General features: G+C 39.0%; 1 protein-coding gene across 4 annotated transcripts; it reads right to left on the bottom strand.

Annotated features, from left to right (window-relative positions):
* LOC127436208 (centrosomal protein of 152 kDa-like) lies at positions 1–25,290 on the bottom strand. Of its 4 annotated transcripts, none has more exons than XM_051690228.1 (29): positions 25,011–25,290; positions 23,368–23,463; positions 16,810–16,919; positions 16,592–16,649; positions 16,017–16,364; positions 15,399–15,561; positions 15,145–15,285; positions 14,231–14,370; positions 13,834–14,034; positions 12,465–12,612; positions 11,878–11,969; positions 11,615–11,778; positions 10,829–11,042; positions 10,624–10,737; positions 10,383–10,513; positions 9,525–9,653; positions 9,277–9,412; positions 5,746–5,931; positions 5,235–5,417; positions 5,026–5,157; positions 4,312–4,688; positions 3,800–4,010; positions 3,427–3,490; positions 3,176–3,343; positions 2,112–2,205; positions 1,922–2,004; positions 1,606–1,762; positions 1,403–1,509; positions 1–1,293 (listed from the first exon to the last, which is right to left on the bottom strand). In XM_051690228.1, the coding sequence occupies exons 2-29, from the start codon at positions 23,452–23,454 to the stop codon at positions 476–478; spliced, it is 4,956 nt and encodes a 1,651-aa protein (XP_051546188.1). In that variant the 5' UTR covers positions 23,455–23,463; positions 25,011–25,290; the 3' UTR covers positions 1–475. The 4 variants fall into 4 exon arrangements, with proteins under 4 accessions (XP_051546188.1, XP_051546187.1, XP_051546186.1 ...); XM_051690227.1 differs by lacking the exon at positions 25,011–25,290 and adding an exon at positions 23,753–23,897 and having other exon boundaries at positions 3,176–3,346; XM_051690226.1 differs by having other exon boundaries at positions 2–1,293; positions 3,176–3,346.
* Positions 25,291–26,148: the final 858 nt, after the last annotated feature.

Genomic DNA, 26,148 nt, shown 5'->3' with positions numbered 1-26,148 from the left:
GAAATAAGTTCAATGAACTTACATATTTGAGTTATGAGTCCAAAAATTGACATTTCAAGTAATACTTAAGACAACTTGATTTTTACAGTAATGACAACTTAAAGGTTTACAGTGAGGGGTTGTAACAGAAATGAATTCTTTTGTTAATTTTCAACCCTACATAACCATAAAAACATTTAAAACTAGTTTAAACTTTCATAAGTTTTTGTGAAGCCAACATTTTTGTCTTGACAAACTTTACCTATCTAGTTCAGGATAGTAATCTTTTAATGTAGTGTAAAAGCAGATACAGCAAGAAAAAAGTTAAATGCAAACTTGACTGTTTGATGTTTTATTAAATTATAAACAATTCATGCATTGACAGTGCAAACGTACAAGACACTTTTGGCTCAAACAAATAAAAATAAAAAACATAGTTCAGGGTTAGAGAGTACAACAAATTGCACACACACTGACACAAACAAGAGTCTCTGTTTCATTTTTGAAGCAGCCCGAATGGGCTGTCGAACCCACTGTCCTGTTGACGGACTTTTAATTCTGAAAATAAGCTCTTTGGACACATTTTACGGACACTATCACCTTCGGATCCAGGGATTGGTCCTCTGTTTTTACTTGTTCTGCTGTCTGCACAGACGTTAGGTTTAGACAGTGGTTTAACAATCTCCTTGTAAATCGTTACATCAGAATTATTGCCGATGCTGCTTCCAAAGTCCAAACCACCCAGCGAAGGGCCATTTATTGAGAACAACTTTCCAGGCTCTGGATAAGAGGATGTCAGGTGAATGTTGTTAATGAAGTTTGAGCCGTTACTGGTTAAACTCCAGTCACTCTGCCCATCGTCCCGAACGGGATCTTCTTCTATCAGGAAGGGCTTGAGTGACTGATCTGTTCTTCCATAGTCAAACCCCTCCATGTACATTTTCCTGCTCTGCTTTCTCAAAGTGACATTAGGGGTCTTGACATCACTGTTGAAAATGCTATCATCAATAACTTTGGAACAGGTGGCAAAACCATCCTGTGTGCGTTTTTGTGAATTGTGCTGTACCTTACCAACCATCTCATTGTCTTTAGGACCATATGGCATCCCAGACTTGAGGGACTCAGGACTAAAGCCTTTAGATGTTGGTATGATACCTTTCTGTTTAGCAGTCATGGTTGGGTAGTTGGTCTCAGTTACACTGTAGATCTGATGGATCTTTTTGTCCTTTCCATTCTTGTTGGTTTCATGCGAGGCAGCACCACGAGGTTTAGCAGGAGAATCGTTGGTTTCCATGTCTGATTTTGTTGATCCACCTGAGCAATAGAAAAAGGCAAAGGCATTTAGAAATTTCATAGCATTATCTAAAGAGACTTGAACCTGAAGCTGCAGTTTGAGATTGAAGGCCCAAAGTTGAGGTTTAACCTTGAGAGTTCGGAGTTCTCGAAAGCTTACGTTTGGACACTGGGGTCTCTAGGACTTTGGCCATGGCGGCCAGTTTACTGGCAGCATTAATGATTTTCTTCTCAGCGCTGTAGAAGATAAAGAGAAAATAAATGTGTTTAGAATAAGAATGAAGACCAAACCAGTCACTCAATAGAGAGGAAAGTATCTCTGGTTTTCTGTACCCCGTGGTCTGGCCTCCATCTTCTAGCAGCTCCTGTAGGCAGGTAAGGTAGTACCTGCGCATCCGTCTGGCTGTGTCCTCTCTTTCCCTCAGGACCTCTGCCCTGATCAACTTGGCTGCTCGTTCTTTACTCTCTTGCAGGTACTGCAGCATATCACCTTTAAGAACAAGCACTGTTAACTAAATTAATAAAAGATCCTATTGATGAAGATTACGAAGCAAGAGTTTTTGAGAAATCAAATCTCGTTGTCATCAAATGATGAATTATGTAAGAGAGTTACGATATACAATCCGAATAGAGGTCTTGTAGAACTCACCTTTGATTTTCTCCACTGCTTTCATGTATTGCTCCTTCATTTCCTCAAGAGCTGCTTGAAGATTCTGCTGATTGACCGCGCCACTGCAACGTATTGATGAAGCATAATGAAGAGTTATTCAACGACTGCGCTTGCTGTCACTGCCATGCTGTTACCGGAGACATCAAACTAACCTTTAATGTTTACAAACCTTGAAAGTGCTTCTGTGTCTGAAGTTTGTTTGAGTGCCTCAAGGCCTCTGAGATGACTCTCTCGCTCTTTCTGCAAAGCTGCCTCATAGTCATCTGAATTGACACAAACAAATGCTAAAAAAGGAATATATAAACTTGTCGTCATGCACTTGTTTGGATCTTACAGGGGTCTGTTTGTGCCAATCAATAATCATGAGAAACTGATAAAGCAATTGAGAAATCAAATACCTTATTATACAATATTTAAACTTGCATGAAGATTATAAAAACAGAAAATAAATTAATAACAGATAAAAGAGAATAAATAAAAACCACCTCAATATTGAATTAAGCTAATGATAATACAAAAACCCTAGAAACAAAATATAATATTAAATTTAGCAACTGCTATTACAAAAACCCTAGAAAAAAAAATATATTACACTTTGCAACTAATATAAAAACATTTTTTTAAATAAAATATTGAATTTAGCAACTGATAACACAAAAAAACCCTAGAAAAAAAAACCATACAAATATAATATTGAATATAGCAACTGATAATACAAAAACCCTAAAAACATTTTTTTTTTTTTTTTAAATAAAATAACATTGAATTTAGCAACTGCTAATAAAAACAATAAAAGCATTTTTATAAATAAATAAAATATTGAATTTAGCAAATGATAACACAAAAACCCTAGAAAAAATAATAATACTGAATTTAGCAACTGATAATACAAAACTGATAACATTGTATCGATCTATATCTATGAAAAGAGATTCGAAAATGTAGCAAGCCAGATTCAAACTCATGTTGCCCTCATGAGCACCACAGCTCAATGAATATACTTATTTTTAATATGCAATATTGATATAATTTAGATTTATACATTTGTTCAATTAATTTACCGATTTCTCAGTTGATTTACTGATTTCTCAAAAGAAGATTGATTGGCACAAAAAGGCTTCCATAGCTTCTAACAGTGAGTGAGTATGGTCACTCCATGTACACTACTCTTTCTCATAGTCTTAAAAAACAAGTCTGCATACTAAAGATGGATGAACATGGACTGCTGGGCACCTTTTATCTTCTGCAGGGTGCTTTTGTGTTCTCGTACGGCTCTCTGGAGCTGACGGCAGGCCTTTTCTAGATGCCTCTGGAGCTCTTGAGTCTTTTTCTGCAGCTTCACCAGCGATTCGGCACATCCAGCATTGCTGCATTCACCCTGCTTCCTCTGAGACATTAAGCCTGCTGGAAGGGAAGAGTAAACAGTGAGAAGATTCCAGAGAGATTCAAGAAGTGTGTGCAGTTTATGTAACTGTGGATCTTACTGATCTCTGCCTCATGGCGCTCCTGGGTTTCCTTTAGAACACATCTCAGCTTGTCTTCGCTGATCTGAGGCGTGGGACAAACAAAACATTTCAATAATTTCTCTGGGTGGAGACTGATAATATAGAGAGACTGTATAAAAATCATGAGTGTCACATGAGTAATGAAACATATGAATACTTTAGGTGTGGTTGGCCCATGAGTATTTTTAATTGTTTATTTTGTCTTAAACATGCATGTGGCTAATTCTGTAAAAAAAATATAACAAACACTGCCGTGACATTACATACAGTATCCTTTATGGTGTTGGGGAGTAGCTAATTAAAACTGGGGACACTACTAACTTAATTTCTCAGCAAGCAGACACACACACACCTTCTTCCACTCCTGCTTGGCTTGGTTGACTGTTTGAATGACTGATTCTCTGCAGATCTCCCAGAGTTTGGATCTGAGGGTTCCAGAAACATTCCTGGGCTTCTGTACCTCTTGACTCCCTCTCCTCTCCACTCCCTCTTGCACCTCCTGCAGCACCTCTTTTAGATCAGCGAGCACCTCCTCCTGTCTCTGCTGCCTTTCCTCCTGCAGTCTGCAACAACAGCTGCAGATGTAATACACTGAACAGTTGTCAAATGTAGATTTAAAAAAAAAATAATAATAATTTAATCTGCCAAAAATTACTCTACTGATAAAAACTGGTCCGATTAACAATTTTAGCTCCCCTTCTGTCAGCTCTTGTTTTTGAGTTAATTCTGAGTATTGTGTTAGGGGCCGTTCACACTGAATGCATTTTTTCACATCCGTCTGCACTGTTTTCCAAATTTTTTTTGACAATTTTTGACAGGTGACCATGTTTTCAATAATTAATTATGATTACAATTATTTTTAACCTGATCTCTTGATGACTCCTCCACTTCTTTTCCTTCTCCCTGAAGATGTCCTGCAGCTCTGTGTGTCTCTGTTTGTGGGTTTGCTGCAGGTTCTGCTCCAGCACAGCCTGTAGTTTTTGTTTGTGCTCACTCTGGAACTGTGCCTTAAGCTGGGATATCTCCTCCTGTTTGTTCCTGATCCAGACGTCTTGGGCTGCTGCCAGCTTTGCTTTGATCAGGGCAGCCTGCTCCTGGAAAGACTTCTTCAGTCGAGTGCTGAGAGAATGCACTTCCTCCTGGAGCTCCTGGTTTCTCCTTTTACATTCCTCCAGCTCGGTGCATTTAGTGTGGAACATCTCCTGCCACTTGTCCTCTGCTGACTTCACAGCTGAAGACACCTGAGATATCATGAGAGGTGCCAATGCATTTCAGTGACTTTTCCAGTTAATTGTGATTACTGGAATAAGTTTTTTTTTTTTTAATCATGTCAAAAAGATGATACTCATTTGACAAGCAGAGGTTAGCTAATCCTAACAGAGGTCATTTAGTCTTAAAGGTAAAGTAGCAAAAACATTGTTTAATTCTTATCGAAGAGAGGGTGGTAAATGGTTATATAAAACTAAATTAAGACTCTTTTTGGTGCAAAAAACCTTTACTAACATTATCAGTGGAGTTCCGGGAACAAATAAAATGTTACAAAAGTTTATAATATGACCCCTTTAACTTGCAAAACACCTGTTCTTGAACAAGTTGCTGTTGTAGCCTCTCCCATTCATTTTTCTCTGCTTGCAGGTTGCTTTTGTATTCTGGCAGGGAGGTCAAGTCCTGGAGCCAATGAGAGCGAGCCCGGGATATTGCACCTTCAACCTAGAAGATGCAATCTGTAAGCAAAAACCTTTTCTATGGAGATCTAACGTTTTAAGGATGTTGGAGATTTTTCACACCTGGAGTGCTATGTCATCAGCATGTTTCTGCTGCAAATCTCTCTGAGCGCATTTTACAGCCTCCTCCACAGCTCTGGCCCGGGCGGCTGCAGCCTCTTGCTGCAGGGTCTCTGTCTGAGCACTGAGTCTGGCCTCCAACTCCTCCACTGAAATCAACTGACCCACAGTTTCTAGGCAGCTGGTCTGACAAATGAAAATCAACACAGATAGATTAAATGGGACAGAAAGACAGATTAGACAAAGAAATAGACAAAGACAGAGAGAAAGACAGGCCGACAAAACAAAAGAGACAGACGAAACAATTAAAGGTAGAGATGAAACAAAGGAGATAGATGAAACAAAGCAAAATTAAACAAACACAGAAAGGCAGACAAAACTAAGACAGATAGGGAAGTGACAATTTAAAACAGTTTAACCTACATCAGAATAACACAATGATATTTTGCAAGATCATGACAGTCTTGGCATCGAATACTGAAGACATGAGTAAAAGTAGCTCATCATCACTAACCGTCTGCTGTTCTTGCTGCCAGCAATGCCTGGCGGCATCCAGCTGCTCTCTGACCTGCAGCTCAATCTCAGCCTGTGTCTCTGTCCTCCATTTGGCACTGAGCCGAGACACGTCCTCCTGATGCTGATGCTCCAGATCAGACCTCAGTCTCTCCAGAGCACGCTCACTCTCCTCTCTGCGCTTCAGCTGCAACACAAACAAACACAATAAAAGGTTATAACACATTTTTTTTTTTGGGTTCCTGTAGCTTAACTGGTAGAGCATGGTAATAACAATGCAAAGATCATGGGTTAAATTTCCCAGGAAACACAAACTGGTAAAATGTATACCCTGAATTCATTGCAAATCGCTTTTGATAAAAGTGTTTGCCAAATGCATAAATGTAAACCAGTGTTCCCCTATATGCATTTTGCAGCAGTGTTGCGCCACTGCTGAATTATGAGCGCCGCTGCTGGGATTTCACATAGTTAATTTAATATTCTTGATACAACATAACGCTTACCAGTCCCAGTCAGCTGTGTACTTCCTACACTGCGAAAGTGACCCCACCACACACACACACACACACACGCACTTACTCAGTGACGTCACCGCATAAGACGGGTCAAATTTACTAAATTTCAAGAGTCCCGCAAGCTTTTTTCTGAAACGTAGGATGGCAGGGGATCGCAACGTTTCACTGAACGATCAGTTAGTGCTTTCCGCATGATTATAAATGAGCCTTCCCCTGTTATCTGTATGTTTTGGAGCACATTTTGCTGGCTTGAAAAGCGGAATAAAATAGCACTACACGGGTCAATTATCAACACGGCTTAATCATAGCAGCACGTGGGCAGAGCAGGTGCAATAATTCGAGGACTGGTCTCAACCTCACAGATTATTTTAAATGCGCCTGTGAACCAGTGAGATGCGCGGTGGGGATCGCGAAACCCGTCTGAATGAGGTACAGAAATGTTGCAAAACTCTTACGTCTCGGTGAAGAAACTAGTTTAAAACAAACAGTCCCCACATTCTAAAGGACACTGACAAAGAAAACAGGAGAAAACAAATTAGAAAGCTTTTCAATTCTCAAATCACAACACTTTCAAAACTTTACCATGGATTTACTGTAGTAACACTAACTGTACTAACTATGGTAGTTGTAGGGCCGAAACGATTAGTCGACATTAGAGAACGTCGACAAATTTTCGTTGTCGAATAGTCGTTTGATCTCATTTAATGTAACATGAGATCACATTAAACTCTAACGATGGTGTGCGAGAGCAGCACTGCAGTTCGCGCCAGACTGAGAAGAGGAAGAATTACACAGCTCACAGTCCAGATGCACTGTAAACTTTCCAAACTGCTTCAGGTGATGTAGATCGCAAAGTGTGAGGGAATTATAATGCAAAAAATACAAAATAAGTAAATACAGAAGCACTCTTGTTGTGGAATAAGCGGAGCTGGAGCTGCCGCTCCACTGACGCAAAACTTGCATGTCGAGCGTCTTTAAAGAAAACACCCCGTTGTTACATCTTTAATGCTGTTATATTTAATGTCTTATAGCTTTATTAAAGTTCAAATAATAAGGAAGCAGGTCATGTAAATAACTACAAATGCCGAAACATTTCTCTGTGTGGTCAACGCCTCGTTTACAAGTTGCGTGAAGTGTGCCGATTTAAGTGGGAGAGATTAAAACTGCATCCGGCTGATGCACACACTGTCGCAGGGATGCTCATCCATCGAGCGCGCATGCTTGCTGCAGCTAGATTATAACATGATGGCTCGTGACTTATTGAATCATAATATACGTCACTGTGCATTTCTTATCGTGAAGAAAACTGGCAATACACAGCTTTATTAATATGAGAGTTTGTTTCTTTTAAAAGTTAAAGATGGATTGAAGTGAACAGAAAGGTGAGAGAGAGTAGTCTTCACCCCGTTATACACTACAACAAAATAGGTTTTTGATTTGTTTTTGTTTTGGCTTGTTTTCCAATATAAATATCTAAAACTCCATTAAAACAATTAACATTTTCTTTAACAGCTATACTGCAGAAGAAAAAATTGTTATCTGAGAATGTTGAATATAATATTAAAAATACAAATATTTTAAAATATCTAAAAATCCTTCAAAAAAGATGCATTCACATGAGAAGCAGCATATATGATATTTAGACTTGCTTTTAGAGAATATAAGTATATTTTGTTTACTGCACTCGCAGAAGTATAACAAAGTGAAAAAAATACACTTATATACAAAATACACTTATATTTAAGATACATTCTCTGAAAGCAAGTCTGAATATCTTATATGTTACTTCTCAAGTAAATGTATCTTGTTTTAAGGATTTTTAGACCATTTTAAATGGAAAACTAAAACACTTGATAACAACAGGATTTTTTGCCGTGAATTTCTTTACTGAATTTAACTTAATAAAAAGTATTTTTTTCCCCTTTAATTCAGTGAATGTCATTTAGAGGTATTTTTAAAAGATGATTTTGTCCTCTTTATTGTTAGTAAACAAGTTTAATACAACCTTTTAAGTCGAGGCACAAGCTGAATAATCGGTTAAGAGCTAATGATTAACCGTTGCAATAATCTCCGAATAGTCAAATAATCATTAGATTAATCGAGTATCAAAATAATCGTTAGTTGCAGCCCTAGGTAGTTGTGGCAGAAAAACTTTCTAAATATATTTAGACTGCTGTTTTTTCATTACAAAAATGCCATAGTTCTTTACATAGAAACCATAGTTATCAACTATGGTAGTGAGGAGCCATGCATGGTTTTACCTATGGATACCATAAACTATTACAAATATCATTGTTAAATGAATACTATGGAAGAACTATGGTGCATTTTCATAATTATGGACCAAGCTATCAGTTTTCCATCTGTGTAAAATCTGTACTCTTGTAATGCTCTCTCTAAGTTGTTTTGTTTGCCTTCAGAAATTCCAAGACATGACTGTAGTTTAATCAGTAGGAGCCAGATGAAAGGAATCTGTAAAGACCCAACTTAGTCACACTGTCAGAATATTTCAATTTAGCCGTATAAAAATGAGGTGTTTTTTCCACAGATGTTACTGTTGTTAATATCATAATTTTCATCTGCATTCCAACCTCAAAATCAATGCTGTACTGTCAAATGTGCATTTCAATGCACATAACATGTAATATTATTTGCATGGGTGCTACCAAAGCAGATGCTTGTGCCACATTTTCAAAGGGCCCTTTGAGGGCACAAATAAACCCTGATGTGGCCCAGGCTGAAACTGAGTTTGACACCCATTTTAATTTATTCTTTGACCAACACGTGTTAATACGGGTCCGGCATTGCAGGCTTGTGGACATGCGCACGAAAGCACAGCTGCTGAAAAAAAATCCTAGGGGAAACACTGTGTAAACACTTAACAAAAATCAAAATCTCACAAAGTCTGGTCCACTTTATAGCTCTTTCTGGATAGAAATATACTGTCTGACTGATGTGTAAAACCAACCACACATACCATTTTTTTTTAACAAGACAGTATGTTGTAGAAAGTTTACCTCTTTCTCTCTAAGTCTTCTCTCTTCTTCAAGCTTGTTCTGCAGATTTTCTTCCAGCTTGTCCTTCTCTTTGCAAACAGAAATGTAGCATTCCTGCACAGCTAACATCTCCTGACTAAGGTCAGTGAGTTTCGACCTGTGGATGGACATAGAATGTCAATGAACCACAGTAGTTATGCTGCCACATTCTTTCTAATGGATAGTTTCCAAAGTTTTTCAGGTTAAAAGTTGAGGTAAAAGTGCATTACTCTAGCTCTTGGATGTGATGCTGATGCTCGCTGGCGAGTTGCTCCATGTGAGTCGTGTGCTCTTGTGTGAGCTCTGCCCGTATACGATTCACCACGTCATCTCTGTACTGTTGCTGAGTCCTTTCATACCTGCACACATAAAGTAGAGCATCATATAGACACATATATTGGATAAAGTGACCTAAGGAGGAAATTTCTTTTATCATTTACATTTATGGTACATCCATTAATATTACGTCTTGTGTGTTTTGCAGCAGAAAGAAAGTCATACGAGTTTGGAACGATATATGTGAGTAAATGACAGAATTTTCATTTTTGGGTAAATTATTCCTTTAAAGAAGCACCACATAATAACAGGATTAACAGAGCATTTAGTGCCCCAGCAACAACGGTTCACCATATATCTAAATAGCTTTAAACAAATTTACAGAAACTATCCAAATACACATGACTTAAGGGCGGTTCAGACTGAATGTGATCTTGTGTTAAAACAAGCTAGACGCAGTGCAACACAGAACACAGATGTCTCGAGACATATTTAAAAAATTGGAATTTCTTTTAAATTGACATGGTGTCTCAAACATGGGACTTCTGTGCGAGGCGCTGAAAAAACAGCAAGGTCAAAGACCTTTAACCATTAAAAAAAATGGTGCAGATGGATGCAAAAACACGTTTCATGTGAACGGACCTTTACATTAGACAAGAATGATTGTTTGACCAAATGGCTAAGGTAGGATTGGTCAGTAATGTTTTTAAGGCAAGGCCTAGCACATTTTTTGAGGGATGGGCAGCTTTTCTTATTCATTCTATCATTAATTCATTAATTTGCATGTGTAAGATTTCTTCAGCACTCCTCACCTCTCTGCTGCTTCTTGCTTCTCCTGGTCCAGCTCTTGGATCATCTCTCTCATCTTGGTGCAGAGGTCAGAATTAGCTACCTTGACCTTCTCCTCACTCTGCTTCAGCTCCTGGTTCTTCTTCTCCAGAGCCTGTAGTTCACAAATGGCACAATTTGTGTGTTGCCAGGCCTTAAATTACTTCCAGAGAGAAAAGTCTGCAAACATTAGAAGATATGACTGGATGAAAAACAGATTCTGACCTCCACTCTCTCCTGCATGAGCTTCCGTTCCTCCTGCAGTCTGAGAATCTCTTTGTCAGGTGCAGCAGTCATGCAAGATGATTCCAGGTGTTTCTCCAAACTGCTCTCCCTCACCTGCAGTAAACAACATACATGAAAACTAACGTCTACTAAAGCAAAATAAACAAACAGGTCAATAATCGATACTGTAGTCGGTCGGTCTAACCTTGGAGTCCCTTACAGTCTTCTCTGCCTGCTCTAGCTGTATCTGTAGCTTCTCTATGGTAGACTGGGAGCTCCGAATTTCCACCTGCAGCTCAGAGATCTTCAGTCTCTTGGTCTTCAGGTGACTCAGGCAGCGCTGCAACTCGCACTTCAGTTCTCTGACAATATCATCCTTTGGCAGGCTGGAGTCTCCTTCTTCTGCTATACGAGGTGTGCTGAATAACAAAAGGTGTTTAGATTACAAGAGGTTTCAAATTTATGAATGTTTATAAACAATCTACAGACCTCGGTCAACATAGGTGTCATATTTAATTTGACACAAACTATGGCAGTGTTGATCTTCAGCTGATGAAATGTAAGTGTCAGAATCAGAAAATGTTAAAATCTAGATTTTTAAAATCTTTTATCCCCTTTTCTCCCCAATTTGGAATGCCCAATTACCACTACTTAGTAGGTCCTCGCGGTGGCATGGTTACTCGCCTCAATCCGGGTGACAGAGGACAAGTCTCAGTTGCCTCCGCTTCTGAGACAGTCAATCCACACATTTTTTCATGTGGCTCGTTGTGCATGACACCGCGGAGACACACAGCATGTGGAGGCTCATGCTACTCTCTGTGATCCACGCACAAATTACCACACGCCCCACTGAGAGCGAGAACCACTAATCACGACCACGAGGAGGTTAGCCCATGTGACTCTACCCTCCCTAGCAACCGGGACAATTTGGTTGCTTAAAAGACCTGGCTGGAGTAAAGATCAAGATTAAATTAATCAATCAAAATATAACCTGTGTATTCGTCCATTTCTCTGCTTGGACTTCTTGATTCCAAGGTTCATGTAGGACTCAGAAAGCTGGTTTTCCCAGTCTCCATTTGACTCTAATGAAAGGGCTCCATGTTTAACAGCAGACTCATAGAGATTTATCTGCTCCTTCAGCTCAGTCAGCTCCTCCTGTTAAGAGAAGACGACTAACTGTTTACAGTCTCATTATTATGTGCCACTCTAAGAAGTGTAGTGTAGTGGAAGTACAGAAGTAGTGGATTGGCCAACCTGCAGGGCTTTGTTGAGGTCTTCACCGATACCTCGGGCAGATTGAGCCTGTTGTAGTTTCATCTGTAACTGACTCATCTCTTGTACTGCGCCTGTAGAAAATAAATAAGCCATACAGAACATATAAACAGATGCAAAGGAGACAAATCTACATAAAATGTTGAATATATTATCTAGACAAAACTCGCTCCCTAATCCATCCAAACAATTTAATTGCTTCTTTTTTTTCCCCCATTCAATGAAAGAAAAAGCTTGCACACAATGTCCATGGAAAAAAATCTTAAAGAGTATTAAAAAATTGCATGGAGTACCGAAGTGCTCAGTGCAAGATTTTTTTTTCGATTAACATCGTCAGTGTCTTCGTCAAAGCAGCGCATCTGATCCCATTTATAGCTCAGAGTAGCCTAAATTACTATTTACTGCAATTCTTTTTTCTATAGAAATAAAAGTGAATTTGAGAGTTTGAGGCTAACATTCTAAGCTGTTTTAAATCGCATGAGAAAAAGTGTACTGGCCCATAAGATGACCCATGAGACTACAGCAGTAAGTAAACACATAAACAGCAGCACATAGGATGCCACACACACCAGTGTGGAGCAGTTTGGCACACTGCTGCTGGCTCTCCTCCAGGCGCTGCGTGAGCGTGTTGATGACAGAGGCTCTGTCCACCTGATCCTCCTCTCTCTGACGCTCCAGCTGTCTGAGCTGATCCAGCAGCCGCTGGCCCATCTGAGCCTAAAATACACACATGTTCCAACTCCATGTGAACGACAGGCCTGTACTGCCATCTGATGTATATTGGTTGTAGTGGGTTAAAGGGATAGTTCACCCAAAAATGAAAATTCTCATTTGTATGACTTTCTTTCTTCTGCTGAAGACAAACAAAGTTTTTAGAAGAATATTTCAGTGCTGTAGGTCCATACATTGCAAGTGAAAGGTGGCCAAAAAGCAGATAAAAGCCGCATAAAATTAATCCATATGACTCCAGTGGTTAAATCCACGTCTTCAGAAGTGATACAATAGGTATGGGTAATAAACAGATCAATATTTAAGTAATTTTTTCCTATAAATCTCCACTTTCACTTTTACATTCACATCTGAAAGTCACATATAGTGCGTGCTTAGGAATTAATGGTACAAAGGGACTTAAATATAAATCTGTTTCTCGCCCAGACGCTTCTGAAGATATGGACTTAACCACTGGATTACTTTTATGCTGCCTTTAAGCGCTTTTTGAACATTCATTTGCATTGTATGGACCTACAGAGCTGAGATATTATTCATTTGTGTTCTGCAGATGGAAAGAAAGTCATACACATCTGGGATGACATGAACATGAGTAAATGACGAGAGTATTTTTCATTTTTGTGAGAACTATCCCTTTAATTGCGCTACTACACATTAGTAGTTACAATAATTAATGTTTCCAATGCAGCATTAATTACAAGGTTCTAACGGTCTTAAATTATTTCTGAATCTACAAGAATTAGCAATGTATTTAACTTCCATAATGTGACCTATTTCATAGTGAAACTATGTGAAAACAGTGAAAATTCAGCTGAAAATAATGAAGGGAAAAACTTGATTGCATCCATTGGGATTTGATTGGATCATGAAATGTTTCAGGTTAACATTTTTCCCCACTCACATGGCCTTGGTTTTATCAGCAGAACATATATTTTAGAGGCAGAGAACGTTTTTAAACAATATAAAAAATTCTCTTTAGAATAACATGATCTGTTGAACTGAGCACAATTTCATGTTCTCTTTAAACATTTACATACATACAGTATGCAGTCAATTAGAAAAGATCAAATATAATAAATGTACTATGAAAGATGGCAGGTTCCCCCAAATTCCACATATCTAAAGCATAAAACACATATACACCTTATATTTCATTTATGAATACTTTTTACTAGATTTAGCCAACTTCTGGGGACTACCTAAGTATACCTGTTCGTCCAGACTCTGTGATTGGGCGTCTAGTTTCTGTTGAAGGTTGAGCAGTCTGTCCTCATACTGTCCCCTGATGGCCGCCACGTCTCTGTCGTGCTGCTCACGTGCTCGCGTCAGCGTATTTGAGCGACACAGCTCCATCATCTGCTGCTGCATGCTGTCCATCGCCGCCTCGGCTATATGCTGCTTCTTTACAATCTGCACACACATACACTTTCTCTCTTACAAGACACAAATACTTGTGGTGATCTCCACCAAGGGGTTATCACACAGTGTTTTAGTGCTTTGTAGCACTTTAACAAGCCCTGATTGTATGGTTTTACTTGTCAGGCTATTACTTGGTGTAGCTGCGGTTTGTGTGATTCATGATGATTTCATGAGTTTATCCTCTTACCTCCTGCTCTCTCTCTGTAAGAGTCTGAATCTGTTTCTCTAGAGATCTGATTTTTCCCTGCAGCTGAGATTCTCTCTCTTTCGCCTCCTCCACTAGACTGCTGGACTCCTTTAGCGATATCACCAGACCATCTTTTTCATCTAGATAAAAAAAAACAAAAAAAAGAAAACAGAAATGGCACAGTTCAAATCATTACTGGAACTGATGGAAAAGTTAAATACTTTGGGAAATAACACAGCAATAAACTAGTTAAGATTCACTTTGGTCATTGCATCGTGTCTAGCACCATGAATGTTGTATATTTAAAACACTGTCTTAAAAAAAATTTTTTAAGACCCTTGCTTTATGTTCAAGAGGTAGACCGATATATTGGTTTTACAGATGCCGATAGTTGCATTTTGGAACTATCGGTTATCTGCAAAAATCTATGCAGTATGTGCCTGTTATAGTAAAGTAAGACTAGTATTTTATATATAAGTAAATCGATTTTTAAATTTTTTAATAATCGGCCGATTAATCGGTTGTCTGCCTTTTTCACCACCTTAGTTATCGATATATGCAAAATCCACATCGGTCAACCTCTATTCTGTTGCATTCTGTCTAGCGGTTTTGAATGCAAGAACACTAGAACAGTTCCCATCCCCTTCAAACAGTGTTTAACACTTACTGCCCCGAACTGAAAGTCATAAGGTACAGTTGCTGTTCCAGCTCCCAACTAACCAATCCCACAGAGCCAAAAAAAACAATCACAAAATAAAAAATGAGGCCCAATTTTGGTCTTGAGAAAAAAATAAAAAAAAAGTGTCACGCAATTAATGTGTTGTCGTAAACAATCACATGCCCATCCCTAAAATTTACTGGACAAGTGAAACGAGAAGTGTCAGAGCTGTATTTAAACTGGTGTTTTATCTTACCTTTGACGATGGCATACTGGTGCTCTACATATCTCATCCTCCTCCTGCAGTCCTCTAGTTTCTTTTCCAGCTCCTCGATTTGTCTGGACTGAGCTCTGTTCAAAATCTGAAGCTGAGCCAGCTGCTGACTTTCTGCTGTATCTGAACAATAAACATACAACACACTTGAATTCCCATAGTCCTTCCTAACATGTTTTCAATCCATTTTTAACTGGAAAAAAAGACAGAATTGTAAAATATCTTGAGCAGCTCACGCTGTGTTGAGTCCAGGAAGTCCCTCTGAAGCTGGTCAAAATGGCCATTCTGAGAGGCTGCTTGTGGATTGAACATCTTTGGTTGGTTTGAAGGCTGATGTGGGTGATAACTGGCCTTATAATGGTCAGCAGATTTGTTCTCAGCACCTCCATTTTCAAAAACCTTCAAAACAAAAGGCATCAAATTCATTATGTGATTCAGACCAAATTCAGATATTTAAATCACCAATGCTGTTTTGTTGAGTGAAGACTGAAACTAATGCCCCATGGATGTTGCTTGACAAAATCACCATGCAAGCTGCTGACTTACTATATTTTTGAGGTGCCTTTGCATGTTTATTGGAACAATTTAAGAGCGTGTAACAGGAAACATTGGGGAGAAACAGTGGTAATGAGCCTGGGAAACGTTGCAGGTCGGACTTAAACCTGCATAAGAACCCAGGCATGATGTCTGGACCAATTATGGTAACTGCTGCAACACGGCTCTGATGACATACTTTACTACAACCTTTATCATTGACCTGTTGTTAAGCCAACTGGTACAATAATCTTCAAAACTTTAACCCCATTTGATAAATCGTAGATTCCCAAGCCAAACTTATGGCTGCCAACATTCACCTGGAAGTGGTTTTGAATGTTGCTGTGCTCTCCATAGTTTTGCCCATTGCTCTGGACCTCTTCTCCATGGTAAATTTCCCCATGATGGAGAGCGTTATGTGGGATGCCGTCCTCTTCCATCCTTTCCCCAGCTGAGAAGTTGCTGCCGTGTGACTCCTCCTCGCCTGCAGATGAGTGGGCATAGTCTCCACTCTGGTACTGGTAGTTCTGGCCGTTCTGTTGGTCCCACTCTGTGGGTAAATGTTCAGTCCCGGTCTGGAGGTGATGAGGGTGACTGTTGGTCTGTGAAGTGTGACTCCTATAGCTGTACTCTTCATGGTAAGAGCCTTGACCATACTCCTCATAGTGCTGTAAAGACATTTAGAGCCAATTTAATGCACAAGTGACCATGGTGTACTTTGTGATGGTGTGTTGTATTCTTTTAAGAGTGTCATATCATGAAAAAAAAAAACAGGATTTGTCTTGCTCTTTTCAAATACAAGAGTTTGATGTGCTATGCAGACATATTCTAGCATTCATATTCATCGCATGGCCTCACAAAAAACAGCTAACACATCTGTAATTGATAAACTCACCTCCTCATGGGAAGATCTTGGAGGCTTCCACTGTGGCACATTCCAAGCATGCTGTTGTCTGAAATGCAAAGTCAGTCAAACAACAGAATATTTAATACCCTCAGCAACTCCTAATAAAACTTTAATACAATTAAGTGGACTCTTAATAAACTATCAGACATAAGTTCAAGTATTTCAGAAGAATTCTGTACAATAACTGAAAGGGAAGTGTACAGTACCTGTTGTCATCTCCCTGGTGACTGCAGTTGGATCGGTCGAGCTCAGGTGAGGAGCAGTCACGACTGTCCTCCAGCATATCATCAGGAAGATCAGTCAGGAGCTTGTGAAGCTAAGAAAAAACAAACATTTGTTCACTCTATCTGATCATTCATTCAGGAGCCAAGCCACTTTAGCAACAAGCCGTTTTCTCCCCCACCTTCAGGCAAACACTACTGTATTGTTTAGGCACTTCTCAATGACCAAGTGCATTGCACTTTTTAATGATTGTACATCTGCACTATGCACTGCTCTCAGATCTCTACTCTTTTTGATACATGGCTTGTTGACATGACATTTCATACAGTACATTGACAGCAGTGTCCTGCAGTGCGACAACGCACTTCATCTAAAATAATTTTATTCAATATTATTTTAATTCTTATAAAATGACCATGTGTCAGGCTGTTTTTATGACCTCATTTGAACTGAGTGGCTACATAGAATATTTGTTAGGAGTGGTTAAAATATCGATTTCCCGATGCATTGCTTTCGCTAATCGATATCGATTTTTAAATCCCAAGATCGATCTTTTACTCTATGTTCAACCCTCTTCTACAATGAGAGGAAATCACTCGCATTTGCAACCAAATTTCACGATATACGACTAGAAACGTATATACATTATTTGGCAACTGGCTGGTAATGTTTACATTTCACTGACCAGTGACTGTGTAGTATTGTGGCGGAGTATTCAGCAGCGAGATCCTTTCACTGCGTGTTGAGAGTAAAAGTTGTTCCGTGTATTATGTTTCCTAAGACAAAACCACGCAACCCATTTGTCACTGAATAATGTCTCTTTTAATACCCTTTCTGTTCTTTACAGTCTGATGATCAAAAACAACAAAAAATAAACATCTGATTCTAATCAAGCATAGCACAGATGAGATAAAGCTGTTCAAGTCTCTCTCGTTAACATGTGCTTATTTACAGGCGCTCTTTACAGAACTGCCAGTTTCCTTAAAGAGACAGTACTCAGCGAGTATTGATGCTGACTACCACCCCTGGAGTCGTGAGTTCGAATCCAGGGCGTGCTGAGTGACTCCAGCCAGGTCTCCTAAGCCCGGTTGCTAGGGAGGGTAGAGTCACATGGGGTAACCTCCTCATGGTCGCTATAATGTGGTTCGCTCTCGGTGGGGCACGTGGCGAGTTGTGCGTGGACTGCGGAGAATAGCGTGGGCCTCCACACGCGTTACGTCTCCGCGGTAACGCTCGACAAGCCACGTGATAAGATGCGCAGATTGACGGTATCGGACGCGGAAGCAACTGAAATTCGTCCTCTGCCACCCAGATTGAGGCGAGTCACTACACCACCATGAGGACTTAAGAGCACATTGGGAATTGGGCATTCCAAATTGGGGAGAAATGGGGAGAGAGAGAGAAAAAAAAAATAATAAAAAAAAAAAGACTACTGATTTTATAGACATTATATAGACTACAAGACATTATAGCTCAAATATACCCATATGAATTGACATTGAATCGATTTTGGAATTGAATCAGAATCGTATCGGTAAATCTGTATCAGTACCCAGCCCTAATATTTGTACTTCAAGTACTTCGTACTTCAATACCTGTAAATTTATATCATAAATTAAATTTTTTGAAAAACTTAAAATGGAGATCAGTAAATATACACTTCCAGGTTTAATACAAGTTCAGCTCAATCAACAGCATTTGTGGCATCATATTTATTACCACAAAATTAATTTATTTTAAAAAAGCACAAAATTTGGTTACATTGAGACACTTACAATGGAAGTGAATGGGGCCAATCAATAAAGACATAAACAATATGCATGTTAACATGATTTTAGTGTGAGAAAATAGCTTACTAACCTTTTCTGTGTAAAGTTATAGCCAATTTTACAACTTCATTGTAATGACGCCCTAAAACGTTAAAACAATAAAAAATAATAAGCTTCACATTTCTGCCTTTAAACCTTTCAACAATTGGCCCCATTCACTTCCATTGTAAGTGCCCCAGTTTTTTTTTTTTTTTTTTTTTTAAAAGGAGGGATGATTCAAATGTATTTTTGTGGTAATCAACATTATGCCACAAATGCTGTTGATTGAGCTTAACTTGTATCGAACTCGGAATATTCCTTTAAACCTTCATACCATTTTTAACCTCAAATCTAAATACTTTTTGTTGTCTATTGTTCTGTGTATACAATGAGTGATTAGTATATCTCCAATCCATTCTGATATACTTGTATATGGCAATAATGAACTCTACTACAGGGCTGTAGTGTTGAAGTCCAACAAAAGACCCCTTGGGTTTACACTGATAACCAACTAATTTTCATGTAGGCCATTTACTAACTGAACTTTTCTCATAAGATACTCAGTCTTTAAGTAACAAAGTTTACTGAATAACAATGCAACTAAAAGAAATGAAACAAGAGCATGAGCAAGCAACCGAGGTGTTGCAGTCCATGGAAAACCATGGCAACAGTTTTTTTTAAAAACACACCCGCCCAGTTACAGACACACAGAACCGCAACAACACAGACAAACACCAGCACATGGACCTAAGGCGTCTTAAAGGAGCCCTACACAAACTAAACTGTCAGCAACTGTTATCTTCTTAACACTAACACATTAAAAGCTTTACTTACTTTCACTCCATGTAAAAACACAACAGTCAGAAACTGCTTTAATTCAAACTCACCCTCCATAAATCCTGTCGGATAACCCTCACGTCCTCAAACGTTGCTTTGGAAACTAAACTTTCCCGCATTTACAAGGCAGAGCAGCTACTGCAGAGCTCTTGAGTTTAATCACATACTGAAAAACTATTGTGTTTGTTATGCTGGATTTCATCAGCATAAGTCATATGAACAACTCAGGAAAAGTAAAAAAGAAGAACTAAGCCATTCTAATTTGTCCATTCTTATTGGAGGTCGGCCCATTGTGGGGGTCAGACTATACGTTTCAGTTAACTAGAGCAGAAACATTCCGCTGATGGAAAAATACACAAACAGCCCGAGAAAATGTCACTGCATATGATGTACATTCAAATGGTCACTATTCACATCATTCGATTATTTTCTTGTTCTAATCCATGTGGAGTGCAAAAGTAGTATTTAGAAAAGTCCCAAATTCAAAATCAACTGGCGTCTTTTCATCCCTCCGTGAAAATCTCTTCTTGATCTGAACAGTAGTGCAGATCTTTGAGAGTATTAATGGTAATGGAAATGCAGGCTGTGACACAGCAAACACACCTGACTGCATTTCTCTTGCACCAATGGCAGCTAACGTTCATTCATACAGCAGATAGCATTAGAGTGAGTCAGAACACAAATGCATCTGATTGGAGAAGACTTTAGTCTTTAAAAACAAACACTAACTGACTATAAATAGCAAAGTCAGAAGACATGGATTAAACCATTCTTTTATACTGCCTTGGCCGCAACATTGGACGATTGTTAAACTTGTTAACATTGTTAATGCTGCCAAATGATTGGCTGATAAGATAATCACATGGATGATTGTTGGTGCCAGATGGGCTGGTTTGAATATTTCTGTAACTGCTGACCTCCTGGGATTTTCACACACATAATCTCTAGAATTTACTCAGAATGGTGCTAAAAACAAAAAAACATCCAACAAGGGGCAGTTATGTGGACGGAAATGCCTTGTTGATGAGAAAGGTCAGAGAATGGCCAGACTAGTTTGAACTGACAAAGTCTACGGGAACTCAGATAACCGCTCTGTACAATTGTGGTGAGAAGAATAGGATCTTAGAATGCTATTCTGAAATGCAGGTTGGCGCTGTTTTGGTGGCACAAGGGGGACCTACACAATATTATGCAGGTGGTTTTAATGTTGTGGCTGATCAGTGTATATACTGTATGTATACAGATGAAGTCAGAAATGTACATACACCTTAGCCAAATACATTTAAACTCAGTTTTTCACAATTCGTGACATTTAATCGTAGAAAACATTCCCTGTCTTAGGTCAGTTAGGATCACTATTTTAAGAATGTGAAATGTCAGAATAATAGTAGAGAGAATGGTTTATTTCTTTCATCACATTCCCAGTGGGTCAGAAGTTTACATACACTTTTGTAGTTGCTGGAATTTTGGCCCATTCCTCCATACAGAACTGGTGTTACTGAGTCAGGTTTGTAGGTCTCCTTGCCCGCACATGCTTTTCAGTTCTGCCTACAAATTTTCTATCGGATTTAGGTCAGGGCTTTGTGATGGCCACTCCAAAACCTTGACTTTGTTGTCCTCAAGCCATTTTTCCACAACTTTAGAGGTATGCTTGGGGTCATTGTCCATTTGTAGGACTCATTTGCGACTGAGCTTTAACTTCATGGCTGATGTCTTGAGATATTGTTCAATATATCCACATAAATTTCCTTCCTCACTATTTTGTGAAGTGCACCAGTCCCTCCTGCAGCAAAGCACCCCCACAACATGATGCTGCCACCCCCATGCTTCACAGTTGGGATGGTGTTCTTCGGCTTGCAAGCCTCACCCTTTTTCCTCCAAACATAACAATGGTCATTATGTCCAAAAAGTTAAATTTTTGTTTCATATGACCAGAGGACATTTCTCCAAAAAGTAAGATCTTTGTCCCCATGTGCACTTGCAAACTGTAATCTGGCTTTTTATGGTGGTTTTGGAGCAGTGGCTTCTTCCTTGCTGAGCAGCCTTTCAGGTTATGTCGATATAGGACTAATTTTTGCTGTGGATATAGATACTTGTCTACCTGTTTCCTCCAGCATCTTCACAAGGTCCTTTGCTGTTGTTCTGGGATTGCTTTGCACTCTTCTCACCAAACTACGTTCATCTCTAGGAGACAGAATGCGTCTCTTGGTGTTCCCATGGTGTTTATACTTGCATACTATTGTTTGTACAGATGAACGTGGTACCTTCAGATGTTTGGCAATTGCTCCCAAGGATGAACCAGACTTGTGGAGGTCCACAAGGATTTTTTGTTTATTTTCCCATGATGTCAAGCAAAGAGGCACTGAGTTTGAAGGCAGGCCTTAAAATACATCCACAGGTACACCTCCAATTGACTCCAATTAGCCTAGCAGAAGCTAATTAGCTAATTGCCTAAAGGCTTGACAAAATTCCAAGCTGCTTAAAGGCACAGTTAACTTAGTGTATGTAAATTTCTTACCCACTGGAATTGTGATAGTCAATTAAAAGTGAAAATCTGTCTGTAAACAATTGTTGGAAAAATGACTCGTGTCATTCATAACTGTGAATGTAAAAACATTAACGGAGCAGCTTTCAGCGAATCAGGCTTAAGACAAAGCGCAAATGTGTGTATATTGTAAAGGAACTGAATGAATGTGGTTATCTGGCAGGTTTTTGAAGTAGCTTTTTAAGAAAATTATCTATAAACAAAACACAGAGTAGAGCGTTATCACCCAGATTAGAACTAGAACATGGTAAAACCAGTGACTTTTAGATTTTGGCAAGGACAGTGTCATATATTCTTAATGCAAATATTATTAAGTAATAATTTAAAATCAATTCAAGATTTTCTAAATAATTTCTCTTTAGTTAATTCTGAATTTTGTACAGCATCTCCCAAGAGTCTACTTTTAAAAGAGACCTTTTTATTTTGAGAATGTGCTTGTCAGGCCTGTGCTCAAAAATGAGATTGTTTTTTTCTTGGAACATCAAAAAAAAGCAGCTTTATTCCATAGAATAACAGTTTATAGTGAGCAGGTGCTGTTAAGATTCAAAGAGGACAAATACTATAAATCACTATTAAAGGTTCTGTATAAAGACATCATAACAGTAGTCATATGACAAGTGCACTATATTACAAGCTTTCTGGGGCTATACAACAGCTATGTTGGACTACTTTTGTGGTATTTTAATAATGATTTTTATTTTTTTTCTCTTTGGACCTTGACAGCAGTGGTCAATATGAACTGTTTTTGTATGGAAAAGAGCAGCGTTAGCATTCTGGAAGAAAAGATTGTGTTAATATTCTACTGGGAGGAAAAACACAATGAGGGACAATTTGATGGCAATAAATAATTGTGTATTTTCTTTTTGCTAGCCAGCTGACAGTCATGTCATTTTACAGACACATCAATGATGAAAAGAAATTCTAATTATATTCATCTTTTCTTTGAGGCAGCACAAAAAAGAAAAGATGACTAAAACAGGCAAATTGCTAGCAATGCAGACAGTGTTTGTCTTGTACTGTGTGAACTTTAAAAATACATGTATCTTTTAAAACCAAATATTATACACTTTTGGGCCTTTATCGCATTTCAAGCCTTTATTCAGAAAATTATTGCATTCAGTGCCTTTACTATATTAATGGACCAAACTGGACCATTATATTTGTGACCTCAACACCCGTGACCTCAACCCCCAAGTCAGGTTTGACTTGGGGGGGGGGGTTCAAAACATGGTTCCGGCCTGGATTCTAGGCATATCCAATCACTCAGAGCGAAACAGATGTAAATTTATCTAGTGGGTGTGTTTGTGGATCACTATAAAATAACCACAGTGTTGAGTTAGTTGGACAGATACCTCTTGTTCTCTGGCATAGTCTTCCTGATCATACTCCTCTTCCTCCTGCTGAGTCTGTAAAGCTGCACTGTCAAAATCAATGGACATCCTGCCGACCTGAGAGAACAAATAACACACCTGAGACAGGAACTTTCAATCGCATCCTGTTATCCTTCAGTTTAGTCTTATTGACAGAACTAAGCGACAACTGCTTAGTTCACATATCTACTAGAACTTGAGCAAATGTGACACCATAAATCACTGTTTATTGTAGATATAGATACAGTAACGCTCTACCAGCATTCCGGTCCCCAAAAAACCCAAAATCACAGGACTTAATGACTACAGACCTGTCGCTCTCATGTCTGTGGTCATGAAGTCGTTTGAGAGACTGGTTTTGGCCTACCTGAAGGACATCGATGGACCCTTTCTGGACCCCCTTCAGTTTGCTTACAGATCAAAGAGGTCTGTGGATGATACTGTCAGCATGGGACTGAATTATATCCTGCAACACCTCGACAAACCTGGGGCTTATACAAGGATCCTATTTGTGGACTTCACAGTTCAGCCTTCAGTACCATCATGCCTGATCTTCTCTCAACCAAACTGACCCAGCTCCCCACGCCCACCCCACTCTGTCGATGGATCACCAGCTTTCTGACAGATAGGCAGCAGCTAGTAAAACTGGGGAAACTCGCATCCGGGACCCTCACTAGTAGCACTGGTCCTCCTCAGGGATGCGTTCTCTCTCCACTGATCTTCTCCCTGTACATGAATGACTCCACTGCAAAGGACCCCACTGTCAAGCTCCTGAAGTTTGCAGACGACACCACGGTCATCTGCCATATCTGCGACGAGTCTGCATACAGACAGGAGGTTGATCAGCTGGCTGTCTGGTGCGGTTACAACAACCTTGATCTGAACACGCTCAAAACAGTGGAGATAATAGTGGACTTCAGAAGAAATCCCCCCCCCTCCCCCCCAGTTCTACTCGGCCATCATTGAGTCTGTCCTGTGTACAACTATAACTGTCTGGTTTGGTTCAGCCACCAAATCAGACAGAAGGAAACTACAATGGACAGTCAGGACTGCTGAGAGGATTGGTGCCCTCCTGCCCACCCTCCAAGACCTGTGCATCTCCAGAGTGAGGAAACGTGCAGGTAGAATCACTCTGGACTCCACACACCTTGCCCAATCCCTCTTTGAACTGTTGCCCTCTGGACGGCGCTACTGAGCACTGAGCGCCAGGACATCCAGGCACAAGAACAGTTTTTACCCTCAGCCCATAGTGCAATAATGTAAATACCTATCTCATATACATATGTAAAATCACATATTTAATACAATAACTGTACATACCCCTACCTTGCACATATATTACCTCTTGCACATTTACAAATGCCATTCTTTTATATGTCCTATTATGTATGTCTATTTATACTCTTACCTTGTTTTCTATTGTGTCTCACTGTAATGTTCTGTGTGCACTTGTTTCTCCCATCACCAAAAATAAATCCCTTGTGTACGTGAGAACACTTGTCAATAAATCTCATTCTGATTCTGAGAATGTGGTCTGAACAAAGCAATTCATAACACATAACATCCGTTTACCACCTTCAGTATACAGACACGACCATATATGAGTTGGAGTTGTTTTTGCTTACCTTTAAAGCCTTTATAAAGTATCCACAGTCTTTAAGAAAAAGAAAATAATCCTAAATATAGTGTCAGGAGCATAAACATTGTACACAGTCCTTTACGAGCTCAACACAACCACGCTGATGAGAAATGACACGGTCACGATTCGTAAAATACGATTAAATACTGCCAGCGAGTGTTTGTACGGGTATTACAAAACTGAAACTGCGTTTGAAGATGTCTGAAAACGACTTTAAAGCAAATGTATGGTAAAAATTTAATTTATGAGTGTCGGCCCTTTGAAACATGGCGCTCTGAACAGCGGCAAAAGTCCTGATGTATGATTGGCTGAGAGAGGGATGACGTAATACGAGCGTTACATCCAATGGTAAAGGAATATTCCGGGTACATCATCACAAGTTAAGATCAATCGAAAGCATTCATGGCATATTGTTGATTACCACAAAACATCATTTCGACTTGTATCTCTTTTAAACAACAACAACAACAAAAACATTGAGGTTACTGTGAGGCACTTATAATGGAAGTGAATGGGGCCAATTTTTGGAGGGTATAAGGGCAGAAATGTGAACTTATAATTTTATAAAAGCACTTACAATTATTCTTCTGTTAAAACTCATGTGTCATTTGAGCTGTAACGTTGTTTATATCGTTATTTTAGGGTTTGTTTACATGACATTGTCATGACAATGAAGTTGTAAAATTGTCTATAACTTTACACAGAAAAGGTTAAGTAATTTAATCACACTATAATCATGTTCACACACATATTGTTTAGGTCTTGTAACTATATTTTTGTAACAGTGAATATTTTAATGTTTACGGATTGGCCCCATTTACTTCCATAGTAAGTGCCTCACTGGAACCAAGACTTTTGCTTTTTTTAAAGAAAAGGAGGGGCAAATCAAACTTAATTTTTGTAGTAATCAATATTAAGCCACAAATGCTGTTGATTGAGCTTAAGCTGTATTGAACCCAGAACATTTTTTAAAGCATAATACATTTCAACCAAAATTTTATTTCTTCTTCAGAGAAATGTACTGAGTCATTGAGCTGTAGCAGTAATAATAATAATTATAATATTAATAATAATAATAATAACAGTTCAATTTTCTAATATATATATATATATATATATTATTA

The sequence above is a fragment of the Myxocyprinus asiaticus genome, chromosome 46 (genome assembly GCF_019703515.2).
Source record: "Myxocyprinus asiaticus isolate MX2 ecotype Aquarium Trade chromosome 46, UBuf_Myxa_2, whole genome shotgun sequence".
NCBI classification, from domain to species: domain Eukaryota; kingdom Metazoa; phylum Chordata; class Actinopteri; order Cypriniformes; family Catostomidae; genus Myxocyprinus; species Myxocyprinus asiaticus.
Note: the sequence above shows the minus strand (reverse complement) of the source record. Positions and strands in the feature narration are given on the sequence as shown.